The sequence below is a fragment of the Perca fluviatilis genome, chromosome 2 (genome assembly GCF_010015445.1).
Source record: "Perca fluviatilis chromosome 2, GENO_Pfluv_1.0, whole genome shotgun sequence".
NCBI classification, from domain to species: domain Eukaryota; kingdom Metazoa; phylum Chordata; class Actinopteri; order Perciformes; family Percidae; genus Perca; species Perca fluviatilis.
In genome coordinates this window covers 33,234,899-33,262,702 of record NC_053113.1, presented here as the reverse complement: position 1 = coordinate 33,262,702, position 27,804 = coordinate 33,234,899, and the positions used below count along the sequence as shown (strand labels likewise).

Below are 27,804 nucleotides of genomic sequence, written 5' to 3'. Positions count from 1 at the left end.
ACCTTCCATGTCATACTTTTGAAACCACATGTTTGCTAACAAGGAATGCTGAAAAAAAATACCCCCTATGTTCAACAGGTTTATGAGCGCAATGAGCAATCATTTACTACAGTGTTTGAAGTTAACACAAAAAATAGAAGAGGGTAAGCTTGTACACCTAGCAGGTATAAGAGGAGTATGGGGCTAAGGACTCTGCAATGTACTAAAAAGGTACAGCAAACTTGTTCATGGGTTTATTTATTATTCAGGGGAACCCACTAAGGACAACTCCAGTCTAACATGTGGGACACCCTTGGCCTTGAGAAAAGGGAGGCTAAATCACCTCTTAGTCTAGCTGAGATACATTAGCAGATTCATTACTGCTGCTCCTGAAATTAAGTCATTCTTTTCTCAAGTATCACTAAAAAGCATAATTGGATTACTCTAGAAAGACAACAAAGATTGTGGTTGAGTGATGCATATTGTAGAGGTTGTTGGCAAGTCAAAACCTATGAAACCGACCAACACGCCTTCAGAAAGACTTCAGGCCTCACTTTGCAGTATATGTGCAAAACCAAAGATTATTTAGCAAATTGGACACTAGTGAGGGGTAAGGGAAGAGCAAACATGTAACATTTAAGCACAGTTTTACTTAAAATGAAAAATTACACTGTATCCACAGCCTAAGGAAACTAAAATACCCTAAAAATTAACTGTGCCATAGTTTAGTACATGCAAAGGTTATGATTCACAATCCTACGTGAAATGGCCATTGTTCTCTTCTCCCTTGGTGATAAGTCAAAGCTATGGCAACAATACTGCAAAGCAGTGATTTTGCAGAAATAATTGAAGGAGAAATAATGAAGTGTCACAAGGGGAGGGAACAGGTAATTTGGGTGATTATAGTGATGGTGTCAGAATTTCACAGCATCAAGCCCATGTCTGGTGCGTAGGTTAGGGTTCTGGTGTGAGGGTGGAATACGATCGTCATCAATCACCTTTACAGAAGCAATGAAACTAAAAGCTGAAAATTAAAAAAAAAAAAAAATAATAATAATATATCATAAAAAGGAACACACTGGAGGCAAAAAGAAAAGCCCGAAAGCCACCAAATGCATCTTAACACAATGCACTGCTGCTCTACACCTGCAAATAGCATTGTCCAGTGTCAATTAATACTAACTTAATTCAAAACAAAAAGAATCCTTGTGATGACGATGATTTTTTTTTCTTTTTCATATCCATAGTTCTTCCTTTCAGGGATTTGCGAATCAGCCTCTTTCAAAAGGCAGAATTTCTTTTCCTGAAACCTTTGCTAACCTTATTGTTGCAATTTTGTTTCTCTTCAGATGTTGTATTTTTTTATTTTTTTCCCGTCTCCGCATGCGTTCTCACCCAGTCTTGCATACTCCCAGTCACGCACGCAGCCAAGCACACAACTCATCCGTCCATTCTCTCGCACATGCGACACGCGCAGCCGGACTCTTGGCCCCGCCCACCAGGGGGAGAGGATGGTGCCCTATCGGGGCGTCTCGTTGGAGGAGATGAACCTGGCTCCTCAGCACTGAGTCCAGACATTCGTACACAATGGGTCCATTCACACACATGTCCGATAGCGTGGCCGATTGGGGGAGGGGCACATTGAGGGTGGCGCCCTCTCTAGTCGGAGGACCGCAGAATTGTGATGGTTCGTGGTTCATCTCTGTTCATAATTAAAGTTGTTTTCATGTCTGCCTTTTCTTTGTATAGTATTATTTCAAGATCTCTTGATTTCTTATTTTTGGATGTCCTTGGTTCTCCCCGGGCAGACATCGAGTTTTTTTTGTTGTTGTCGTTTGAAGTCGTTTTTCCGAAGGCGACCGCTCCAATAACACAGAAGTTATGTCGGCATGTCTCTCAACGCATTCGATGTAGATGTTTTGCTTTTTTTTGCAACATGTAGCCACTCATTCTCACTCGCACCCACTCGCCATCTCAAACTTCATTTGGGCTGGTTCCCCTGGAATGCCAAATGAAATCCACACATTTTTCTCTCAGATAAGATGCAGCCATGGATCCCACGAGCCAAGCACAATGGATCAAATTTCTCACACTCTCGCGCTCTCTCTCGCTCTCTCTCTCCTAATTTTTTTTTATGTTGAACAGAGTGCTGCATCGTGAACAAAACTCCAGAATACCCCAGATGCCGTCTAGAACTGGAATCCCTCGGCTGGCACGTTGGCTGAGTTAAAGCCGTAAGTTCCACCTTGGATGGCCTCTGGGACCAGGCTGGTGTCTTCATCAATCTATATGAAAGACAAGGGAAGGGGGCAGCGGACATGACAGTAGATAAAACACTTGAATCAGATGACAACATTTTGAATTAGGCAAGTCAAATACTAAGGTTTAACTTGTGATTTATAATTTTATTATTTTATTTAATATTCATAACAATGTGATAATACTTAAAAAGTACTAGTACTACTGAAATGTGATATCAGTAAACCGCTCGATGGTGGTTATTTTGCCCCCAACTGCTCCTTCCAGGCAGCGCTGCGACCACTGCCTTCAAGGCACCTAACCCTAACCCTAACCAGTCCCCCCCAACGGTGCCTTCCAGGCAGCGCTGCCTGGAAGGCACCGTTGGGGGCAAAAAACACTGATAAACGTCTGAACCCTCAACTTTACAACAAAGCAATACTATTGAAAACCACCAGTGGACAGATCCTTCCAACATCAGTGACAAAAACAACTTTGAAAGGGAAACAATCACTTTTAACTTACATCATCAGATGAGAAGAACTGATCAATAATTTCGTATGCCAATTTGTAGATATCTTCATTTTCGTGATTTTGCAGTTGCTCCACTTTTTCCAAACCTGAGGAATAAAAAAAAATAGATTTTATACAGCATTCAATCACAAACGAACACATAATGTTAATAAACACAAACATGAGAAAACCCTTGACGGGACTTACCTCCACATTCCTCAATAAGGTTAGCAATCGTTTCAGCCTCATCATCTGCCATCTTGAGGATATTGCTGAGGCCATCCAGAACAACCTGTACGACCTGGGCGTCCTTCACTATCAGCAGGTTGCAGAATGGAGGGATCACCTGCTTCTCAATCAGGTGGGCCACCTGCAGGTAGCAGAGAGACAAAGAGGATCATCAAATGTACACTTTTTGCTGTATGACAAGAGTTTTAATAATAAAACATACATGTTTCTAATTTCTGTTGTCCAAATTAAGAATTCTAGCAGACTAAACAAATAAAATGAGTAAAAATCAGTTGTTTTTTTTTAAAGAATTTTGTGACGTGTATCGATGTTAGGGGAAAATATTTATTCTAACAATGTGAAATTGATGTCAACCATATTGCGCATCCTTTTCTTCATACGGTTTCCGTTTCTCATTACTCAATTTCCTTTTCAAAGTAGGTGAAATTGAAAGTTTAACTCCGGCACTGGCAGAGTACAAGGTGATTTGTTGACAAGATTCTCACCTGATCTTTCCTCCCACTTATTGTCAGGTTGCTGATGGCCCAGGCGGCTTCCTTCTGAGTGCCAAAGTCACCCTGGAAAAAAATAAAATGATGCATTCAAAAGTGAGCAACGCATAATGCCTATATGCTCTCCAAAAAATGATCACACACGACCCACTTCACACAGGGTTTATAGAGGGATGGACACACACCTTATCAAGCAGGTGAATGATCATGGGAACTAGCTTGGCGTCAATGACAGCCTGCACCTGTTGCTGGTTGCCTGCTGTGATGTTGGACAGGAACCACACTGCCTCCTACAGGACAAAAAGCACAAATACAGTCGGTGACAGTTTCCTACTGCAGGGAGTCAAGCCATGAAGATTTAAGTGTATGCAGGTTTTCTCCTGACCAAAGAAGCTAAAAGATTTTACTGTGTCACACCTTCAACTAGAGGAGGAGGAGGAACTTGCCCGCTAAAGACTTTGAATGAAAATGAGATATGACAGACTGCCCATTTTTCTTCTCAAAGCCTGAAACACTTCTCTTTTGTGTCCGCACTGGATCAGAATCCAGAGGTCCAAGCTGAAAGTTGGACCTCTGGTCGAGACAGAGTGCTGTGGGCGGGGCAAGGGTGGCTTTTTGAGGCTCTAATCATCGTCCGGGTCACAAAGGGGGCCTCGTTTTCTTAGCGACTGGACTCAGATGCACTCCGATATCAGCAGAGACACATGGTCTTCAGCACCCTCCGACCACCAACCCATGATATCACACATTCAATCACACGCAATCACACCCCCCCTCTGATCTATCTCACTAACTTCTACTGGAGGTCCTCTTCGTCTTCTTCATCCTCGCGATTCTCCGTGATGCGAATATGGCTATCTGTCCCATCTATACCGTCCACACAGCTTTCACACTAGCACCAAAGTCTCTGATTTCATCACTTCCAGACAACTCATGTTGCGCTAGACAGGCGGGTACGTGTGTAGGAGGAGAAGCCGGAGCTAGAGGATGTATTACCTTGTTGATTTTCTCCTTCGGGTGTGTGAGCAGTGCAGGGAAGTGGCTGAGAGCGTCACAGTTGAGCACCACCTGGGTCTGTTCGTCTGTGCCAGTCACTATGTTCCCAACAGCCCTCAAGGCAGCAGTCTGGACGTGGAGAGGAAGTGTAACACTGTTTAATCCTAAATATAAATCAATCTCATCTCCAGTGTCCATGTCTGAAGTTTTATTAATCTAATCCAAAACATAAGCCGTGTCACGCCTGGTGTCTCCTCATACCTGAACTTTGACCTCCTGGTGACTGAGCAGAGGTACCAGATGAGGGACGATGCCAGAGTCGATCACCATTTGGATCTGTTCGTTCCCAGCGTCCGTCAGATAGGACAGAGCCCACACTGTGTCTACCAAGATCTGGAGGCAGCAAAGAAGAAAAGGGGGGATGAATAAATTCTCCATCCTGAACAACTTCTTAACACTTCAGATTGGGTGAGAATGGAGCTCTGCTAATAGTTAAGTGATGCCAGGGCACCATGGCCTGCTTAAAAAAAAAAAAAAGTCTACTACAGTCTACTCACACTGACATCAGTGTGGTGGATCAGCACGCAGAGAGCTGGCAGGATCTGAGAAAAGAATTAAATAGAAGAAGAGACAGGTGGGACCATTAGGTGGAGAAAATGACAACGAAAACATCAGTTCCCATGTGATCAATCAATAGTTGAAATGGCTTCATGTGCATGTACTCTGCAATACCTGCTATACCTTAATTCATTTCAGCACCTAACAGCAACACACTTAAATTTGCCTTCATTTAACCACCTTAGGTAGTAGACCGCTGATGGAGCGCTTCCTCTCCGCCATCCAATAAACACATCCCTCTCTCTTAGAAGACTGAAATATTGCCTTTCCATAAACACCCGTGTTACCCAGCAATCTGGCGCACACCCACACAGACACAAAGTGCTCGCTTTCTCGCTTCTTAACGCGCATACACACCTCCTGGATCGTCTCCATGGGTGGTGGAGGGTCCTTGTGGCGGCACAGGTTGACCATCACCCATGTGACATTGCGGAGGAAGGTGATGGGGATGGAGGGACTGATGAAAGAGAGCAGGGGCTTGACCACACCCAAGCTGATCACATAGTCTCTGCATTGAGGGCCATCACCTGCATAACACAGACAGACACACAGATGGAGCGCATGTCCTCTCGGGATCGACTACACGCGTTTCCTTGACACACTCACGTTCACACCAACACGACTCACCTATGATGTTCCCCAGGGCCCAGACGGCCTGTTCGCACACATTCTGGTGAGGAGAGTGAAGCAGCCTCAGGAACAGTGGCACAGCATCTACACAAAGAAAACAGAAAGGTGACAATCATAAAGAAGAGCATCGAATGATCTGAGGGGTTGCTTTAATTCAGGTACAACACCATGTTCCTCAGAGAATGTATAGACAGCTCTAGGAAGAGATAAAATGGTAAAACTTGAATACAACTTTAACCATCTGACCACACACACACACACACACACACACACACACACACACACACACACACACACACACACACACACACACACACACACACACACACACACACACACACACACACACACACACACACACACACACAAGTCCACTACATGCTAGGAAAAAAAAAAAAGAAGAGGTGAAGACGGAGAAGAAAAACAATCTAAGTTATTTTGTTGTATATTGCTTAATGTGGACTTAAAACTAATTCATATTCTTAAAATCAGATCTTTTAAAACAAATAAAAATAAACATGCAAGCCGAGAAAGCTGAAGATACAGATGAAAGGCTTCATTCAAAGCCAGATATACTTAAACTCTGCTGTTAAGACTGCATAATTAATCATAGATTATGATGTTATGCATTGTCAAGATTAATAATTCTGAAGTCCACTGATTTAATTCCTTTATGTTCCAGCTTGTTGCAAGTGCTGCCATCAAGATGGCGAAACAGGCGGCTTCATAAAGAAAAAAAAAGAAAAAAAAACACATTGACCACTTGACGAGTGGAAAAGAATGAACAGACCACATGTTACAGAAAAGAACAAAGAACTTCTATTTTAAAATGCCCCATTGATGAAAAGGCAATGCCACGCTTACATATGTGTGAACACATTAGTTCTTTAGGAATTTGTTGACATATTTCCCATAACAGGACATCATTTCATAATATATTGTTGTACAAAATGTACTTCTGACAAATAATTGAGGTAAATAGTTTTTTTCACCTTGTTGAAAATGTCATCAACTGACAAGGTGACATAAATGTGAACATATCGTTTACTACGTAACAAAATAAGAAAATACTACAGGTTTAAATTCCAGCATAGAACTGCACACCCCACTAAAATAAAAGCACCAGTTAGTGGAGTATTCAAAATCTTCCATAAAACACGCTACAGATAAGAAAACAAAATTTAAAAAAAAAAAAATCAAGGGAAAGAGAGTTAAAGAAAGTGGTGTGGTTAAGATAGAATGGCACTTACTGGACTGGACCACAGCTTGGGTCTGCTCTGATGTACCAGATGCTATGTTGGTAAGAGCCCAGGCTGCCTCAAACTGGAGAGATGGGCTGTCAAGAGGTAAGAGATGGATGAAGGCTGTGGTTAAAGTGAGCGTAACTGGACAGGGGCGTCAAACAGCAGGAGCATGCTGATGAGTCATTTATATTTCTGCCATTCCTGGAAGGTGAAAACTAGAACACATTTATATAACTGCTATAGATGTAGGCTGGGCTAAAGCCTGCTCCGTCATTTGCATAACTTTGAAGTGTACATGAACTCAACATGATCGTACTATAATTAATTATCGCGCATGAAAAAGCGTGATGCACTGCTACATGCAGACAAACAGAATTTCAGCCTGCTTACTTGTCATCTCTGTCCAGGCAGTGGACCAGTATAGGAAGGATCCCAGACTTAATCAGGTCATCTATGGGAGGGTTACGGTCACTGGACAACAACTTCCTACAAAAACAAAAGAGGATACAAAAGACCATTACTCACACACTCACGTAGCTTTACTGACACATACCAACATGAAGAACCAATGACACACAGAGAGAAACAGCTAAAGAATTTGAAGTTAATCACAGTCCCAGTGACTGTATGACAGGAGACTCCACCCTGCTCATGACCCAACATCAACAGGTAATGTGGGAATGGTAAAACTGCAGGCTAGACTAAAAAATAAGAATTAAAAAAAATAACACGTTTCATGAATTCAGCCAACTCATTCTGCACTTGACCCAACTACTGAGCTGCAGTGCCATTTACAATGTCCATTAATCAGAAGGGGCTGACTTACTGTTAATCACCGCTGTCTAAACTGAGCTGGAAAAAAAACATTCAGCCCCCGAAATTTCAACACTGAAACTGTATTATGCAAGAGGCCATTCCATTTTAATCAGGGAACCTCTTAAGCATTGGTGTACGGGTGCAGAATTTATGCCACACAATAACCAGACAAACCAGATGTGAATCTGGATTATATTAAAACTCATACTTCAATATTATACAGCACAACAGTTTATTCATAGTGAAAATTAGGTTAGAGTGGTAACATAACATGTTACACTAAATGATTATACAGGGACAATAAACACTATTTAATTATTGGCTACCTGTGTAAACTGAAGTGATAACGAGTAGAGTCCAAAAGGGTGAGGGTGTGTGTGTTCCTACCTGGCAGCCTGAACAGCACTCAGCTGGACGCCCTGATTATCACTGGTGGCATTCTAAACGCAACACAGGAAAGCCAAGGACAAGGAGTTAAATTCTGATGCACAATACACACACTGCCCACAAGAGGGGTTAAATGACAAAGAAAAATAAATCAAACATCCTACTTACTTGTACTATTGCTTCAAGAGAGGTGTTTTGCTAAAAAAAAAAAAGAAAAAGAAGAAAAGAAACATTTTGGAGTCAATAGTCTTGAATCGTGCTTTGACACACATTTGTAACACATAACAGTATGTAATGTCAAGAGTTAGAAGATGGTCGGTAACAGGTACATTTTAAACCGGTGGTTAGGCCAGAAAAAGCCATTTGAATATCCTAAAGAGTGCATAGCCTGGCAGTACCAAATGAGGGTGAGCAGTCTGTTTGTCTTTTCTAAAACTGCTTTGTATGTGAAGTTGAAAAAGCAGGAAGGAAGGCCACCAAAGCACCAATGAGAACAGTGAGGGGAGGCTCGCGGTTGGGGAAATGCCACCAGAACAATGCAGCGACCTGCATTCTCATTTTAACCAAATGTGATGTTTTGGCGCAACAGTCAGCAGGCCAGAAGTGAAGGCCAGCATCCAACTTGATAATATGCTAACTGGCAAGCTCACCTGACGCCCTCTACCGTAGCAATTGGAGTATCTTTCTTACTTTTAATCAAGCATTGACCATGACTGCAGGCCCCGTTATATAAAGTTGGCTGATGCCTCTGATAGCCAGCAGTTGCAGCTGATTGCCTGTGCACCCTCAAATAAAGGGCGGCGGTAGATTTGCAACAAAAGTCAAACCAGAAAAGAAAAACATTCAAACAAAACCCTGCATACACAATATGCATGAGACATCTGTAATGGATATTAAAAACAGTGGCGACAACTCAGACAGAAGTAGAAAAATAACAAAAGCTGAGGGAAAGTGAGGATTTAGGAGCCATCTGATTTATCAGCAGGCCCACTTTTTTTTTTTTTTTTTTTTTTTTTATTGTGAAAGAGCGAACCACAAATAGGCAACTGGAAAAAAAAAAAAAAAAAAAAAAAAAGACGCAAATGTCCTCAAAGCACAATCAATGTGTTATTTTAGATGGACTGAAACAATCACAAAAGGTCATCGGATGTTTGGTATATATACTAGATTGACCAGCATGCACAAAAGCCTATGTAATGTCTTGCAGTGAGTCAGAGCAGCATGCCATTGTTGATATATTGCTAAGCAGCCCATTTCAAGTTGGCCCTCTCAATGCCACTCCGCAGTTACTGCGATTGAATTTCTGAACTGCTGAGTGGCCTTTTTATCCAGCAATACCACCAAACCTAGAGCCCCCTTAGTGATGGTGGGATTCTAAAAAACGCGCACACATCAAGAGAGGATTTCTGAGACATTTACTGTTGAGCTTTAAGCTTAAACTATAAACGAGCACATGGCCTAAAGTTTTGGCTCATCAGTTATGGTTAGATCGGTACTTAACTGAAAATAAAGTGCCTCAAAATTGGCCCCAATTTAAGGGGCTAATTTTCAAGCTACCATCTGCATTACATTTCATGTATGTATCACAACCAGAACTATTACTACCAAAAGTGATTACAATATTAGGTATTTTCTTCTCTGGTCCCAACTTTATACCTGTTGTCCTTTCATCTGAAAATGGAAAAATAAAAATCCACATAGATGTTCATTGCAGAGATTACATAAGCAGGGATTTCATGATGTCAACACAAAAATGCTGCATAACAGGAATCCGTCTCAAACATTAATGGAAGTACTGGGCCCCAAAAGCACAGAAAAAAACAGAAAAAAACAAACAGGAACACAACCCTGATGAGGGATAGTTTCACTAGTTGCATTTTACCTATTCTACCAAGGAAGTTCTAGATGCATTGGTCCAACTTTGAGAAAATGAGACACCAACCAGCACAGAGAAAGACAGACTGCATGTTTGTTCACACTCCTGCCCCACCCAACGACATGGAGCAAGGAGCCAAGGAGGCAGCATCACAGGGACAAAATGCCGCCATGTCCTAAACCTCTGGAGTGTTTAACCAGTGAGATTAACCTAATGTGCAAAACCCCTAGGACAAACATTTATGCTAAGCTGTCATTCCGAGTAGATATCAGTTGTACCTTACAGAAGGGAAACTATTTTCTGCCTTTAAAACACAAAACCCAAAAATGTGAACTTGATTTTCTGGTAGCAGCAGACATATTTTGAGCAGAGGATGCAAGACCGTACCGATCTGAAATCTCCGTCAACATCAGAGTCCTCACAGATGTCCTCGTGAGGCACATTTCTCCGCTTCAGAAGGTGCTCATCTCTTTTGTTCTGTGGTGGAGGAAACAGAAATATCACTTCCAATATGCACATTCCAGCAGAAATTAACGATAACAAGGAAAACTCTGCATCTTTCAGTGCATTCTTTTAAAAGACACACTGTAGATGTAAAGGTCAGAATTTAATGTAGTTGTAAAAATCTTAGTTGGAGTAGGTAGTAGCACAATGTAACACAAATGTATATTTACCTTTCTGAGTTCCACCACTACCTCAGTCCTCTGTCTTCTCATAGTCTGTGGGCGAGATGGCATATTAACATTATACAACAAGAAACTTTAATCCCAACCAGCCATTGCCCAAGAGAGTGACACTAGCTACGAAATCAAATTTGGGCACAGTGTGAGATCAGGATCCATTTCATGCGACTAGAGCTGATGCGCAGTATCAGTCATACCTGGAGCATTAAGTCAAAAGCCCACACTGTATATGACAGCACCCAAACACATTTAACACGAGTCCGGCCTAAAATGACCCATCTTAAGTTACCACAAGACCATTTCATGTGCAGTTAACTCACATATTCTTTGATAGATAGATAGATAAATAGATAGATAGGTATATATATATACCATTTTTATTGATATTCTTACACATAAAACACATGACGTTGCAATGAGATACACTCAGTTGCCAATTTATTAGCCACATCTAGCAAAAACTACTGCAGTTTGTCCTTCACAAAGGTTTTAATGTTCACTCTGTTGAAACGGTTTTAGAGAGGTGCGGATTCTGATTTGTGGTCTTTATTGGAGAGTAGTTTGTGCTGCTGTTCAATTGTAGATGTATCGTAGATTACAAAGCAATACAATTTAACAGCAAGAAAAACTACAGCCTAAAAAATGACCATGAAGTTGAACAAAGAATGTAACATTACATTCGTAGGCTTTATTGCAGGAATGCTGTAACAGACGGCATTAGTTTGAGCTTGGTGTAATGTTAACCAACAAACTGAGTATACAACTGTTAAGAAGGTTTATTATATAGCTCACGTAATGAGCAGACGAGTGTCGTTTTAGTTGCAGTTAAAGAGTAGATGTTTGTCGGCAATGACAGTCCTCCACCATGGTGGAGATTAGTTATTAACAGGTTAGCTAGTACATCCATGGTTGCTAAACGCGACTCGTGTGGTGGCCTAGCTCGTAACAGATGCGACTTGTCAAACTGGATGGAAGAGTATATCCTGCTTATATACATGTCAAGGGAGCCCGCCTGAAAACAACAACATCCTCTAACAATATTAAAGTATAGGCATGCTGAGCTGACTGTAGATCAGCTGGTAACTTATGGATCCAACGTGCAGCTTTGATCTAACATTAACATTACCAGGTATGTGATCGTGTTAACAAGCTGGTCGTGTTAACCTGGTTTTCTAAGCACGTATAACATTGTTAAACCACGGAATAACATTTTAACACTACGCCACAATTTAAAAGAGCCGGATAACTGGCCAGCTAAGAGGCTAGCTAACTGGTTTCCGCCATTGTTTTTGGTGATAAAGACGGGGGATGGGTGGAACTGCAGCCACCAGCACCACCAAGCTTAACGCTAGCTGCAAGCCAGCTAGCACGCAGGTTAGCTAGCTAACTGCAGTATCACTATAACGTTAATATGCCGCTGGGTTAGCTTGACAAACAAGCAAATATTTCCCCAATACAACCTGAAACTTATTTTTGTTTACTTTGAGATATAGCTACAGTTAGCTAGTTTTCCCTAGCTAACACGTCGACCTAAACCGGTGGACGATGTGCTTTAGTTAAACTAGCTAGCATGTCCCCCGTGGGCCTGGCTAGCACTGAGCTAGCAGAGCACAACCAGCGGAGGCGATGAACTCTGACGAGCGCTTCTGACATGTTTTATAACCAACGCAGTCTAATGGCGTAACGAAACCAGTGAAACCAGAAGGGCAACCGCCCCGCCAAGGCCTGCGATCTATAACTGGTGATCGGTAAAGGCCCTGGCCGAGGCTTCGGGTAAAAAGTTCCCGATGGTGGAAATTAGAAACGACGTCACAAGGAAGCCGTGAACATAGCGGCGGAGAGGAGATCCTCGACACCAATCTGCATAACTTTACCTCCAAATCACGGCCCTTATTCTTGAAATTCTTCAACCGCTGGTTGTCCAGTTTCTCGTTGTCAGCCATGTTAGCGGTTCTGGTTACGTTAAACGCAGTCTAACTCTTGGATTGAGCTGGCGAAGCTACCCTTTTCTGGTTCCCTTTTCTCAGCCTTTCGTTAACGGACTATTTTTCGCTGCTCTGTCCGCGGTGCATACTGGGATTGCCGGTGGTGGAGGCAGCCTCGCTCTGGCGTAGAGGAAGGGTGGGGAAATCCCCTTCACTCTCATTGGCTTCACTGTTAACATCTATCTGCAGGGCGCGCCACATAACACCATACAAACTCATGTTTGATCATTGTAGTCAATGACAAGTAACGTCCAGTGTATACATTTAAATACATGTACATTTCATACACTAGTAGAAGGAAGTATACTTAATGTAAGTACAATGTTGAGTACAGTATTTTACATCTATTTTATGCCACTACTACGTCTCTTTACTCTTTTTTTTATTTTTGCATAGATACATATAAAATAAATGGTCATCTTAAAAATAGATGCTATGTATTACTGTAAATCAACTATCAATAAGTATAGCCTATAAACAAGGCTGGGTTACATACCAGGCAAATTGACCCCAAATTGACTGTGAATGTGTCAATTGATTTTTGGTAAATTGATCAACTGTAATTTAAGTGATGATGTAGCCTTTCTTGTTTGTTTGTTTGTTTGTTTGTTTGTTTGTTTTGCTAAACTCCCTCTTTTTGTTTCTCATGACAGTGTTTCCTTGTAACACAAAGATGGATCATTGTGCTGAAAACTCAGTAACTTTGGAAGATACCCATTTGATTTAAGTCAAATTGCTGAAGCCTCATGTTCAATTTTTCTGAACTTTGAAATGCATTTTTGCACAGAACACATACTATAGATTTTGTCCCCCATCTCCTACATTGGAATCACGAAAGGATCTCTTTACACTCAGTGTGGCCAGGAGGGAAAATTACAGTGACCATTAACTCTTTCAATGTACATATGGGCATGTGAGTATTGTTTTAAGACAGACTTTAAACTTATCCTTTAAGGCCCTGTCTTGTATTCTATGTCAAAATCCCAAATTTTTATTATCAGGACTTATACTGTACATGCAATGTAATATTTAGCCTACATCTTTGTATTGCAATCTTTAAAGCAAAAGATCTAAGTAGCCTACCTTTCTACTATTTATTTGATCACACACTTAGAACCACCTCCTTTGATTCCAGATATTTTAACATCTTTATTTCATTGCAACAAATAGACAAAACCAACACTGAAAGAGCGCCAGCATAACATTAAACACACATGTTCAAATCATGACATGACTTAGTTCTGCCATGGCTTTTAGTTTGATGTAACAACATGTATACTTTACAAAACTATATACCAGGACTCCCTCGAAGAAGAGATCTTGTATCGCAATGGGAACTTTCCTAGCTAAATTGAGGATATATATACTGTATATAAATGTGTTTTAGTCCCATTTGTGTTGCTGAAGAAAATCTATACAATTTAACATAGTGTGACAACACTGTAATTCCAAATAAATAAGCTTGTATGAAATATTAAGCACATAATAATAAGTTTTTATATTGCATACATATAAATACATAACAAATAAAACTGAACAGATAATGCACAATGAAGAACATTTCTTTGAGCCACAGAAACTTATCAGTCCATTTTTTATGTACAGTATGCAGACTCAGACTGAATTATCGCAAACATAGTGTTTTGCAAGCAGCTAATATCAGCTGTCATAACCCAAGATTACTCACAGTATCCTCATGGGTTACCACCACGGTTCAAAGGCACTTTGTCTTCACCAGGATTGAGTAAAAGTTATTTGTGCCACTGAGATTAACACTTAAAACTACGATAATCTCATCCCTTTTCTTATCACCTCCTCTCATTTGAGCCTATAGACGCCACGGTGAGGCCATTTGCTGACGACTTGCACAGGCAGACGAGAAGGAATCCTGAACATCATTTGAATGAATCTCCAAGAAAGATTTTCATTTAACATCTGCTGCAGCGCAAGACTTGTTTCACAGCTGTGACACTGAAGCCCTTAGACTTCATCTTAACCTTAATGTCCTCTTGAGTCTGTTTAAATGGAGTCTTCATCAGATAGACTATCCTCCTGAAACCTTCCTCTAGTCCCATGCCGGTGGTGGCTGAACAGGGCTGGATAAACCAGGCCCTGCCCTCGCACACTCTTTTGAGGTCCAGTGTCAGGCAAAGCACTTCTGGACTCACAGCGCCATGGAGGTCCTGTTTGTTGCCAAGGACCACGAGAGGAACTCCTCTGAGACTCTCGTACCTCAGGACCTAGTAAGTGAAGAAAACAAAGTAAAGAACACTTTAATTACTACAGTGTAAAACAGAGATCTTCAACAGAGGGTTCGTGACCACTAGGGGGTCCTCAGAGTTAGGACAGGGGGGGGGGGGGCCAAATGAGGTTTAATATTTTTTAAATATGTCTGAAAATATACATTAATATGAATTCAACATATGAATAGCAAAGCAAAATAATAGCAAAAATAGCTAAATAAATTGGCATATTTGTGAAAAAAAGAAACATTTTCACATTGAATATAAGCTTACTATAGGTAAGGTAGCCACACAGTTGTCCTGTAACTACTGTGTTTTCTGTTTTTTAGCTATTTAATGAGAACATGGAATGAATGTGTATGTACGAATGAATGTGTATGTGCGAGATGTGCTTGGGTGAGAATGTGCTGGTATGTATATATGTGTGTATATATATATATATCTTTTTACTCTATGCTGCTATTTGGAGAGGGTGGCTCCAACAGAATTCCGTTGTACTGCATACAATGACAATAATGATCTATCTATCTATCTATCTATCTATCTATCTATCTATCTATCTATCTATCTATCTATCTATCTATCTATCTATCTATATATCTATCTATATATCTATATATCTATCTATCTTAAGGATTCACTGTGCCTTCAACATGTATATTTAACATTAAAACATTGTGTATAAAATTTATAATAATATCCATTAATTTTCATCCATCTGACCCAGTTTAATATGCAACTCAATTGTATAATATATATTTAGTACTTACTTAGTATTTACTCTGTCTCTTTTTTCAGCTAAGGGGTCCGTGGCCTAAAAAAAACGTTGAAGACCCCTGCTTTAGATTTATTGTGTTCAACCTTCCCCTATTTAGCATTAAGCAGTATGAACACTCAATGTATGGTTTGTAACAAACTACAATACACTGTAATGTATTTATTAATATGTTGGCGAACACTTATAACTCCTCATATGAATCATCTGTGCATAGGCAGATCATGAATGATTGACAATAAAACAAAGTTGCAATGAAATAGCGTAGCCTTTTTTTATTCATTTATTTATCAATTAAGCATTTATTTATTAGGAAATAATTGTTCTTCACTCTACGTAACAACTGAGCAAACTCCATCCTGGTGAAGGCCTCAAGATCCTGCTGATATATCTAGTAAGTGAACCCTGAATTAAGAATGTATTTTTTGTCAAACTACTATATTACCAAGCTCAAGAATGAACCTTGAAGATCAACATGTTTTTCTGTGAATGATTTGTACATGTATAAACAAATAATGAATGCTTTTAACACACACAAGATATGTTCATGCATATATATATATATATATATATATATATATATATATATATATATATATATATGTGTGTATATATATATATATATGTATGTATATATATATATGTGTGTATATATATATATAATATGATTACAGCTATAGTGTGAAGTGTTATTAATCATTCATTACACATGTATACATATTTATCATGGTTATGGAGTTATAGTTTTTGACAATTACATTAATAAAATAAATACGTGTTCTTATATTTGCTTAAAGTGTGCTATAAGCAATTTATTAAGATTAAAAATCTTTAAGTGTTACGCTTATTAAGAATCAAATATATATTAATATATTTAATTACCCGGTGAAGTTCTTTGCGGGCCTCATCCAGCCGCCTCTGATCCCAGCTGTCCACTACAAACACCAGTCCGGCTGTGTCAGTATAGTGATGCCTCCAATGGGGCCTCATCTTCTTTTGGCCCCCCACGTCCCACACCGTCAGGCCCGGGCTGCTCCTGTCAGTCTCCAGTGTCTCCACGTTGAAGCCCACAGTTGGCACGGTCACCACACTCTCGTTGTACTTCAGCCTATAGAGCAGGGTGGTCTTCCCTGATCCGTCCAGACCTAGCATCAGGACCTGTGCTTGTTTCCGAGGCTTGGATCCATGCATGCCCATGTCCTAAAAGTGCAGCTTGTGTCTATATTCAAAAAAATATATAAAAAAGTATGGCTTCTTCTTTTTGTATAGCTGTGTAAACTAGCTGCCTGCACCCAGTGGCTCCCTTTGTACTGTCTATGTGTAGGCTTAGTGTGTCTGGCCTCTTATGGAGACTGTCTACAATCAGTATGCTTTATGTACGCACAGGCAGAGTGATCCCTCCCCTCTGTTGTGATGGGATTCCTTCTGTCCCTGCGTAGCTTTCAGTAAAGCTATTTATACCCAAAGTGACAGTGCAACTAAATACATACAGGTCTCTGGTTACCACAGCACAGTTAGAGGAGTCAAATCACACCTGCTACAGATCATCATACACACCAGCAGCCAGGAAGTCCATGTTTGGTCAACGGGAAGATTGTGTTTCTTTCTGGCTGGATGTCCTGTAGCAATTACATCACAGGGAAATTCTAGTTAGGATTACTCGCCCCAAGATGATGGGTGAATGTAGTTTCATCTTTAGACTTACAATATGAAGGCTGGATGTGCGGCTTCCAAAATCCTCTCAGCAAAAATTGTTTCTGGGAATTGGTTATTCATCTCGAATGAATATGCATATACATAAAACATATTTTGAATTACTATGATAGACTATAGCATTGCACAATATTTTACTACAGTAAGACTTGACAATATGATCCAAATGATAAATTGTCACAATTAGTAAAATAACAATATATTAAATGTGTATTACATACTAAATAATAAATCCATCACTTGATCTGATTAATTGTTTGACATTCAGACAATTTATTAAACTTGAATTGATTAGCGAATCATAACGTCAGTAGCAAAATAAATGCAGTGTATTGGCCAGCCCTAACGTCATGTGGATTGATGTAATAAACATCACCCAGGAGGTGGCATAGACTGACTAAAATCAAGCTTTTCAAAAGTTTAGGGTCATTGGCCATTTTTTTATCTATTTTGCTGCAAAAAACAACACAATGACCGAGAACTTTATGGAAAAACTTGGCTAATGAACATGATATGGATATTTAATGGGGATATTAGTGTTCATTCTTTTGTTTAGTGCCTTCTTTCATGATATAGATTTAACCAACATGCAAATCTGTATGCAAATCCGGCATACTGTGTGCCCAGGATATACTTTACAATACGTAAGGCTATGGCTTTTATTTTTCTTGAATATCAGTATGTAATTTTTCTTTATTCGGTTTTTCTTTACATCTATGTTATTTGTATGAGATACTTTTGATGTTAATTTTCTTTAAAAAAAAACAAACACGGGTAGAGAGAAAATGATCATTTATTATTTTAATGTTACCTTTTTGATTTACATTTTAAAATTTCAGAATAATTTTTTTTACAGTTTATTAAAGTCAACAAAAACAAGTACAAATGCCACATAAACACTCTGTAAGGTACATTATCAAGGAAAAATGTGAAATGAAAAAGCACATAGTTTTATCTGATATATATATATATATATATATATATATATATATATATATATATCTGAAGTTAAACAATCCAGGAACAGGTACACTGCTTTCTTTGTTACTGTAAAAACAGTGAAGGGGTGATACTAACACGAGGACAGTATGTACATTCATCTTACAATTTCATGTCTCTTGGAGACATTTCTTTCAATGCTAATCCATATGTGAGTTAACGAGGTATGACACCGAGGTCGTGCAGTGTGCCTGGCATGATCTACTGCATTACATAAAAAAAATAAAAAAAAAATACCAGAAGTAGTTGGCAGCAGATTTCGTAACAGGAAATGAACAGTACAAAAATAAGGCAACAATGCATTTCATTCAAGGGCTTATGTTTTTTAAATACATTTCAGGGAAATGTGATATGTGATCTGTATCAGGATGAAGATTACAGGGCATTAACATATGACATTGTAACAGTGAGTTGTCAATTTCAGTACATTTATATCTCATGTAGATTGTAGTCAATGATAATGTAAGAAAAGTCAGATAAGGAATAGCATATCAATATGTAAAAAAGAAGCCTATTAGAAGGGTTGTAAAGCTACATGGTAATCTAAATTCCTAAATAATTTTAAAATCATAACTGCCAATTATGTAAATTATTTTATGTGATAACTCATTTATTACCTTCTTCTTACATGTTTCAATTAACATTCAACGTTTTTATATTATCAGATGGCTTGTGACAAACTTTGTAAATTAATAATTAGCAGGTACAGCAGAGTCACAGCGAGATGTTACAACATTATCACCACAAGGTATTGCTTTAAATCGTATTACATTTTAAATCACATTTAAAGTGATATTTGGTTTGACAACTACTGCATTATCCAACAGTTATTACAGTATCAGTAGTTCCATGGATTCTGATAAGATGGGGATTGAACTAGAGTCTAAGCTTTAAAAAAATCTTTAACTTTATCAACAATCAAAATATAAATGAGACTTTATCAGCACAGAAACTAACAGCAATCATATAAAGTAAAGTAGGACATTCAACACCTAAACTTCCGAGACAAAACACAGAATTCACACGTTCAGCAAGTGTGATACGGCCATTGTAATTCGTGTATAATATGAAGTCTGATATTTGAACAAAGATATGCATATTCAAATTTGTGTTGTTCATGTGTAAAGGGAAAAAAATATTATTTGCACAAGTGACATGTATTTGATCCGGGGGAAAAAATAACCTTTTCAGTGCAGTCGCTCGGTAGCCGTCAGTTTACAATTAAATGATGCAGAAACACAAAGTTAGGAAACAAAAAAAAAAATAAAACTTAGTGGTCACACAGACTGTTAGTGAAAGACACCACCTTTGAAATAATGTGGACGTGTCCATGTCAGCTTGTATACTACAATATCTATCATTACTAGATAGCTAATGAATAGGTTAATGTGACATCTATCACTGTTTCTCCTCTCAACCACACACACACACACACACACACACACACACACACACACACACACACACACACACACACACACACACACACACACACACACACACACACACACACACACACACACACACACACACACACACACACACACACACACACACACACACACACACGAGCGTGCCCACAGTTGCACAATTCTAAATCTGATTATTTGCATAACAGTGACCCAGCTTGCATTAAACTAAAAGCCTAAATGAAAGACGTTTTCGGAAGTGTCACTTTTTCAGCAGTAAAAGTAAAAGGAGGGGGACGTGGCGTGATTTGATGCTTTCGGAGGGCTAACTTCTGTAAATATCTGGGATAGAAATAGTTCTCGCTCAAAAAGTTGCAGGCTCAGTTTTGAAATCTTTCATCTTAAGCCTATCTTATTCTTACTTATATTCAAACATGATACAGATACTGTGTGTCGTAGACTGGTGGTCTACTGCTCGCTGGGCTTGCCTTTAAACTTGACCACCATGACGGTGATGTTGTCAGGGCAACCACGATAGAAGGACTGGAGGACAATGCTCTTGGCCCCAAAATGAGGCTCGCCCAGTCGTTCCCTGATGAAGCGAACCGCCTCCTCGTTGCTGAAGGTGTCCCACAGGCCGTCCGACGCCAGGATCATGAACTCCGGCTGCAGCTTGTTCAGGTCAAATGACATGATGTCAGGATCAGGAATAACCACGTTGAGGTTCTTCAGGGGGTAATCGCCCAGAGAACGAGACATGGCCAAGATGCCCTGGACACGCCACGAGCCGTTGAAGCTGATGAACCCACCTGCGGAGGAAGACCGAAGAAAATGGTTGGAAAGGGATAAAACAAGGAGCAGGAAGAAAAATACAAGGTGGAGGGGGGAGGTGCCGGAATGTGAGGAAGTAAGCAGGATAGACGAACACAAAGGTGAGAGGAAAAGTGGAAAAACAGCTGTTATTCATGTTACTGCCATTAAACTGTAAGATTATTTTGTTCCTGTGAACCAACTGGCAGCACGACTATTGTTCATTTCTATCAACTATGAGAGCACTGTGTTCACATCAAAGTGTAAATAACAATATGGATCAGTACCATTGACATGTTTTCACTCAACATTCATGCTCATGGAACGCAATCGTTTATGTTGGATACATTTCAAATCATGTCACATCCTGCGAGTACAGCTGTGAGACCTCTGTGGCTTCAACAGATTTGCCATCAGGGAACTGTACTGGAAATGATAAGATGAAGACTTCCATACTAGGTCAGGATGCCTCCCTAGTTCCTAGTGAGCAAGGCCATAGCCAGGATTTAAAAAAAAAAAAAGTACTGGAGGTTGAGAGTTCAGGCTATGAAAAATCCCATTATGTGTATCTTTCTATTTCCAACACTAGTTAGCTTAAATCCCCCAAATCCCAGAAAAAGCAGAGGACATGACCTCTATGTCTTCAATAGTAGCTACTTTAGCAGCTGCTGCCTCTTTAGTTAACTGCTTTGACATAATTGTTGGGAAATGTTACGTAAAAATTGCAATTAGAAACAAGAGTGACATTATTCATTGAGGTATTAACCTAAGCAGTTAGCTGCTGAGGGCAGCAATGAAGCCAAATAAAGCACTAATTAGCTAACTTTTCTATCCTCATATTATCATTAGACTGTATTTATTTGTCTTCACATACTGTAACATGGCTTGTAATTATTTTCACTTAATGGATTTAAATTATTTAGTTCATTTTCATTCCCGTACAGTCCGCACTACGTTTATTGAAAATGCAACGTTTCAGTCAGAGGACTTCGAAAATTCCCCTGGAATTGTTTGTGATTTGACTCTTTTGGGTGTTGTAGAATTAAGATGTCATTGTGCCTTTGTCATTGTTTTCTTTTTTTCAGTACATATACAGAGCTTTATTTAGCATTTAGGAGCTACAACACTGTCAAGAAAATCAGGCTTCCCTCATTAATGTGTAAATGTATGCAGCAAGGTGCTCAAAAATCTAAACAGATAATCAGCTCTTCCCATGGAGCCTTTGGTGTAGCTATGAAGTTTATTTCAATAATTGTTTTTGGAGTATATGTGTTTACAAGAATGTGTCACACAGAGACAGACATGTTAACAAGATAATGCTACCCTGTGAGAGAGGACTACTGTTTAAGCAGTCTTTATTAGTATTCTACTGTGGTTCCTATATATAAAGAATCTATGATTAAATCATCAGATGCCCCCTCCACTAAATTAAAAACAGTAGGAGGGAAATTATCTGTAGTATCATAATTTCAAGCATGTTACATGAATAAGTAAACAACAATATAATGCAAACTAAATGTGTAAGGTTTCTTTTTAGTACCCAATCAGACCATTAGATGGAGATGGTGGGCTATACTGACCACACTGACTTATCTGGCAACCCGCCATCAAACACTTTTCAGCACAGAGAGTATGCGGATATGGTCGATGGGAGAATTATGCCTTCAAATACACCTTAAATCCTGTGCACTGTCTGGCTGCATTTGATAACATGCTGCTTTAGGAGCAGATTGTGTTATCAGTCACTAGGGTTTGATGTCAGCCTGAGCACAGAGACACAAGATGTGGAAAGAAAGGATAATGGTGCCTAGCTTTGATCGTAAGAAAACTTTTTTTTTTTTTTTATGCTTTCCTGACAACAATCTAAGTTGTGATGGTTGCCTCAAGTTAGAACTAAAGCCTTGTTCTGCTGATCAGAATCAGTTGAGAAAAAGTCTACCGGTCCAGACTGCAGCGGTTTTCTCACCAGCCTTCTTGATCCTCTTGCGTTCTTTGAGCTGGTAAGGTTTGTGGTCATGTGACAGAGGAATGGCGTTGCCGTCTTTATCGCAAAGAACTCCACGCGAGTCTCCAACGTTGGCCACCGTCAACTCCTTATCAGACAGCAGGGCCACCAGACACGTAGTACCTGAAACAGATGGAGGAGAGAGGCCAACAGAGAAAGATGAGGGTGGAGTAGAAGGATGTAGATGAGATCAAAATTGGAGTGGGCTGTTTTCTACCAATATCTTTTGTAATATAGTAAATATATAGAAACTATTCACGAATAAAATAACTAGACCGAGAGAAGAATGTCTGTGTGAACGTTTGTAGCATCCAGCAAATCAAATACCGGTCAAATCAAGGTAATATTAGTAATATTAGTATTATTTATTACATTTATAAATCATACATCAAGAGACTGGCCTACAACTTAGGCACAGAGGGGCTAAATGCTAGCATCAGCATGGTAACACAGCACATAATAACAATGCTAGCATGCTGATGTTTGGCAGGTTTACCATGTTTATCATCTTATTTTAGTGTGCTAGCATGCTAACATTCGCTAATTAGCACTTAACACACAGGACAGCGGAGGCTGAGGTCTGCAGTTTTGCAGGTATTTGGTCGTGAACCAAAAGAATGGCCAATTTAAATCGACCAGATGGATCACCAAAGTTATCACAATTCATCCTGAGGGGGACAAGAATGTCTTAACCAAATTTCATGGCAGTCCATCCAATAGTTGTCGAGACATTTCACTGAAAACATTACATGTCAACCTCATGGTGGTGCTAGAGGAAAAATCAGGGGATCACCAAGTCATAAGGGTTCATCCTCTGGGGCCCATGAAGGTCTGTACAAAATTTCAGTGCAATCTAGCCAATAATTGATATATTTCAGTCTGGACCAACAAAGAGAGACCGACATTCCCCTTTCATAGAGCCACGGTGCTAGCATGGCTAAAACAATCCATTTTGTTGCCACAAAACGGTCCTGCTTAAAAAATGATGTGATGGCTGACAAATTTATATCAACTCGCAGTACGGTTTGTCATATTACCAACCCTAAATATAGTAACCTAATTAAAAACTTCAGAACAATTGCCTCCTTCCCTCCTGCACTAAAGTGAAACACATGAATCATGGGCAAACATTGCAAACACTCTTTGAAGTAGCTTTTCTTCCTTGTCCTACTCTCTGAAACACTTTCATTTCTTCTCCTCCTTCCCCCTCTTTGTTTAGCTTCCCAGTCAGGCAGAACAGAGTGTGGACTCAGAATCTGAGGCCTATTGTGTGAGATCCAAAGTCCTGTAGAGAAAGAACAGATCTGCCTGTTTGGCCATCTGCTCACACAGAGCAAAGACAAAACTGGAGAGAGAGGGGGAGAGAACAGGAGGAGGGAGGAAAAAAAAAAAAAGAGGAGAAAGTAGGGGGGTCCTACTGGTCTGGACCACCCGGACAGAGAGAGAGAGAGAGAGAGAGGGGGGGGGGCGGTATACAGAGAGAGAGAGAGATGGGAAAATGGGACATATAGTCGAGACATTCTCAGGATTTTAGTATAAAAAATGCCCATGGTGTAGCGAAAAGACTAACATAAAGCTGGTTTAAATACATTGCAAGAATGTGGATGACCTACTAATGTTTGAGACTTCCCTTTTTAAAGTTCCACATCTTGGTGTGTTGTTGACTGACTGACAGTTTATATGTCTCAGGCGTTCAGCGTTGAACTGAATGAAATAAATCCATCTCCCCATGAAGGGTCCTTGCATTCAGTTTACAGTTACTCATTAGGGGCCCTCACATTCAGTTGACAGTTACTCTGTCCCAGCATATATAAAATAGGTCCTACACCTGAGGCAGTAACAGTATGTGGGGAATGAGATGGGAGAGAGAGAGGTACAGTAACACAGGCAGAAGTGGATGCAGATGAAGTGAAGAGTAAGAGATGAGGAGGAGTGGAGAGAAGGGGAGAGATATGAGGAAAGTAAAAGAAAAGAGATTACTTTTTAGCAGGACAATGACGGTCTTACTCCCATTTATAGCTTGGGGTAAGAAACAAGTGATAAATAGGAAAAAGGAGAGAGAAAATAACTACAAGAAAGAGCACCAGCCTGAAGCGAGGCTCAGATGGAAGTGAATATTGATGCCACCTAATTGTAAACGACTTACTAAATCTTTTACAGTTTGGGAAAAATCCATTTCTATTAGTTTCATCATTGTATGCATCCCTAATCCTGATGCTCGCGCCTATAGCTGCCACTGCACTGTGCCATGCCGTCCAGCTAATTATCCTTATCTAGGTCCCATGGCGATCGAGATAATGGACTGAGGTTCCTTGCTAGCACACCCTTCCCCAATTAGCCCACCCATGCCAAGTACATGTTCAGCATTCTTTATTAAAATGGCACCATGGCCTGCATGCACCCTGTGCTCATGCTAATCATTGGCTTAGCTTGGCCTGAAATACCTTCCAAACTCCAATACAATTAGCATCTCAGCCCCAGTTAGTCTCACACTCCAATTTGTATCATTGCACCGAGTCAGCAAAGACTATTAAGTGTCCATATAGCACCAGACGTGGATTTATCTTCTTAAATGAGCTGCATGGCATTGTAGGTGAAAAATGAGAGTGCAGGACTGCCACCACCCTGTTCACCCCAGCTCATTTTTTCAAAGCCTTCCTAAAAAAAAATAAAAACAATACCTGCCCATTAGTCCACCCACAACATGATTTTTCCATCCCTGGACTTGCACTGTTAACATTTATAGCAATGCTACATTTAGCATTTTGTACTGCATAAGTCAAGTCAATTTATTTATAGAGCACATTTGAAACCAACCTAGGACAAAGTGCTGTGCAAAGTTATATTATGTAATAAAAACAAAGAAAGACAATAAAAATATAGACACAATGAACATCATACAAACTGCTATACAAATATCCCTAAACTAAATCATACTCCAAAGAATAAAAATGTGTTTTAAGACGAGACTTAAAGATCTCGACAGAAGAGGAGGACCTAATATGAATGGGAAGTTTGTTCCAGAGTCGCATTTTAAACTGCTTTATAAAGTCTGCGCAGCACTCTGAATATGCATATAATGTCACTATGAAGCTTTAGACAAACTCTGCTTTCTATAATGTATTGTTTTTATCCATTTATTCCTTTCTATCCTAAATAACTAGCTGCCTCTGGGCCAGCCTCAGCCTTTTTGAAGTCCTATGTGGGATTTTGCTTTGGGCTCCTGTCTACATTTGAACCAATTATTTTGCCAGAGTGTTTCTTCTTCCTCTTATAATTCTCATGATACAAAATAGATAGTAGATCATTTATCATAGACTGCAGTGACTTTCAGGTCATATCTGGGCAAAGCACACGATTTGACAAGCCAATGGATCTAAGTATCTCCTCTAATTATGCAAGGCAGAACCAGAGATAATGTCCGTTTTATTTCACAATTTTTCTTCTTTGTCAAAACCTTGTGCCTACATTACCCATAGTGCAACCTGATCACTGACAGTTCAGTGTGAGATACAGGTGTGTTATGCTAGTAGCGGCTAATGTAGCCTCGAGCCGCTAGCCACATGAGGAGCAGGCTACAGAGGTCTGGTAAGCGCACTTCTTTCTAACTACGCACTTTTTCAAACTTGCTGCTTACTTTGCTTTAGAACTTTTTTTCCCACATATTCAGTAGTATTCCTTCAGACCTGTAAGTGGGTAGAGTTCCCATATAAGATAAGCAATCTCCTTCCTCTTCACACAACCAACTGGGTGCAGAATAATACAAAGCTCCGTGCCCGGATTCCTTACACTTAAACAACTTTAAAAACAAAAATCTTGAATGCAATCACTGAGTTTTTCATGCGGAGGTCAGACAGTCGGAGCACAACATCAAACTTGCAAGCTTGGATGTGGCTTAAGAAGATAACTCATCAACATGAAAAACATCATTATCTAATGTATCTGCAGTCATGCAGTGAGCAAGAACCGCTTTAAAAAAAAAAAAATAAAAAAAAAAAGAGTCTCCTTGGTGAGCTCAGAAAACTCAGATATTGTAAATGTTAAAGTCAGCTGCTAAAAACCCCTGCAATGACGAGCTGTGTTATATAACAAAAACTGTCACATCTCAGAAGTCAGAACCTGTCTAACCGGTTTGGTCAAATGTTTAATCATTATTATGTTCATGTCCCTAGGGTACACATTTCCCGGTGCACTTTTGTCTATACTGCACATTAATAAACCTTTTAAAAAATGGGATATTATTTTTATCTTTTTGGGTCTTCTTTCATTAAACTTTATTCCAGGAAGCATTTTGTCTTTTTGTATTCTGCAGATAACACTCTTCCATGTTGTTCTATGTTGTCTATCTATAGGTCTATGCTAGGGATCTTCAACAGGGGGTCCGGGACCCCTAGGGGGTCCTCAGAGTCACTGCAGGGGGGCCTCCAAATTATTGTTAATTTTTGAAAGTTTTTTCAAAATCTAAACATCTTAACATGATTCCAACATATTATTAGCAAATATAAATCCCCACTGATGATAGGCTTACTGGCCAATAATGTAGTCACTAATTAAAACATGATTTATACAATCATGCCAACAATTTTAAGGCTATTTGAATAGCTTAGTATTCTATGCAAAAAAGGTATCTATAAATGCTTTAGGCTGCCCTAAAAGTTATTGTAGGACCAGATTAATATGCAACTTCATTTTATACAATATATGTAGTAGGGGGTCCCTGATCCGTCTCTATTTCAGTTAAGGGGTCCTTGGCTTAAAAAACGTTGAAGACCTATATGCCATAGTCTTGCCAAAGGCTTTATCATTAGGGTCCTTATACTGTAAAACAGGACCCAAACAATTATTATGTCCTGATCCGATATGCATGGATCAGTATCACTATGATTTTTGTATTGATTGCTATTGGCTATTTAAAGTTTGATCCATTTTCTATTCTTTATTGTACACATACACATTCTTTATATATTCTATATTGTGCTCATTTTCAGGTTCATATATACATATTTTGGGTTTCTTTACATGCTTTAATGTTAAAAGAACAATGCATTATTTTTCCATGACACAGCAGCTGTCAAAAGCACCTTATTGGAACCTATTCTTTAACACAGCGCTGTGAGCAAGTGAACCACAGACATGCACAAATAA

At 39.6% G+C, this 27,804-nt stretch overlaps 3 protein-coding genes across 3 annotated transcripts in view; all 3 read right to left on the bottom strand.

Annotated features, from left to right (window-relative positions):
- Positions 1 to 66: 66 nt before the first annotated feature.
- kpna4 (karyopherin alpha 4 (importin alpha 3)) lies at positions 67 to 12,826 on the bottom strand. The gene is made up of 17 exons (XM_039825537.1): positions 12,595 to 12,826; positions 10,712 to 10,756; positions 10,425 to 10,514; positions 8,330 to 8,359; positions 8,162 to 8,214; positions 7,349 to 7,444; positions 6,965 to 7,050; positions 5,712 to 5,798; positions 5,442 to 5,611; positions 5,024 to 5,068; positions 4,728 to 4,859; positions 4,467 to 4,595; positions 3,656 to 3,760; positions 3,465 to 3,536; positions 2,938 to 3,100; positions 2,743 to 2,837; positions 67 to 2,264 (listed from the first exon to the last, which is right to left on the bottom strand). Exons 1-17 carry the CDS (start codon positions 12,661 to 12,663, stop codon positions 2,169 to 2,171), a joined length of 1,563 nt encoding a protein of 520 aa, XP_039681471.1. The 5' UTR covers positions 12,664 to 12,826; the 3' UTR covers positions 67 to 2,168.
- A 1,015-nt stretch (positions 12,827 to 13,841) lies between these two features.
- LOC120574977 (ADP-ribosylation factor-like protein 14) lies at positions 13,842 to 17,119 on the bottom strand. The gene is made up of 2 exons (XM_039825524.1): positions 16,606 to 17,119; positions 13,842 to 14,945 (listed from the first exon to the last, which is right to left on the bottom strand). Exons 1-2 carry the CDS (start codon positions 16,918 to 16,920, stop codon positions 14,634 to 14,636), a joined length of 627 nt encoding a protein of 208 aa, XP_039681458.1. The 5' UTR covers positions 16,921 to 17,119; the 3' UTR covers positions 13,842 to 14,633.
- A 1,196-nt stretch (positions 17,120 to 18,315) lies between these two features.
- ppm1lb (protein phosphatase, Mg2+/Mn2+ dependent, 1Lb) overlaps positions 18,316 to 27,804 on the bottom strand; it is a 46,174-nt gene continuing 36,685 nt past the window's right edge. The window contains exons 3-4 of the mRNA XM_039825511.1: positions 22,621 to 22,782; positions 18,316 to 20,653 (exon numbers count right to left, since the gene is read on the bottom strand). Coding sequence (XP_039681445.1) covers positions 20,313 to 20,653; positions 22,621 to 22,782 — 503 coding nt within the window. The 3' untranslated portion in view covers positions 18,316 to 20,312. The remainder of the gene's footprint in view (positions 20,654 to 22,620; positions 22,783 to 27,804) is intronic.

Excerpts from the sequence above, each read along its gene's own strand:
- LOC120574977 (XM_039825524.1), bottom strand. The coding sequence starts at position 16,920 with ATGGGCATGCATGGATCCAAGCCTCGGAAACAAGCACAGGTCCTGATG. Across the intron at positions 14,946-16,605 it reads CCCGCAAAGAACTTCACCGG|GTCCTGAGGTACGAGAGTCT; the intron begins GTAATTAAATAT and ends TTCACTTACTAG.
- kpna4 (XM_039825537.1), bottom strand. The coding sequence starts at position 12,663 with ATGGCTGACAACGAGAAACTGGACAACCAGCGGTTGAAGAATTTCAAG. Across the intron at positions 8,360-10,424 it reads TTGACGGAGATTTCAGATCG|CAAAACACCTCTCTTGAAGC; the intron begins GTACGGTCTTGC and ends TTTTTTTTTTAG. Across the intron at positions 3,537-3,655 it reads TCATTCACCTGCTTGATAAG|GGTGACTTTGGCACTCAGAA; the intron begins GTGTGTGTCCAT and ends ATTTTTTTCCAG.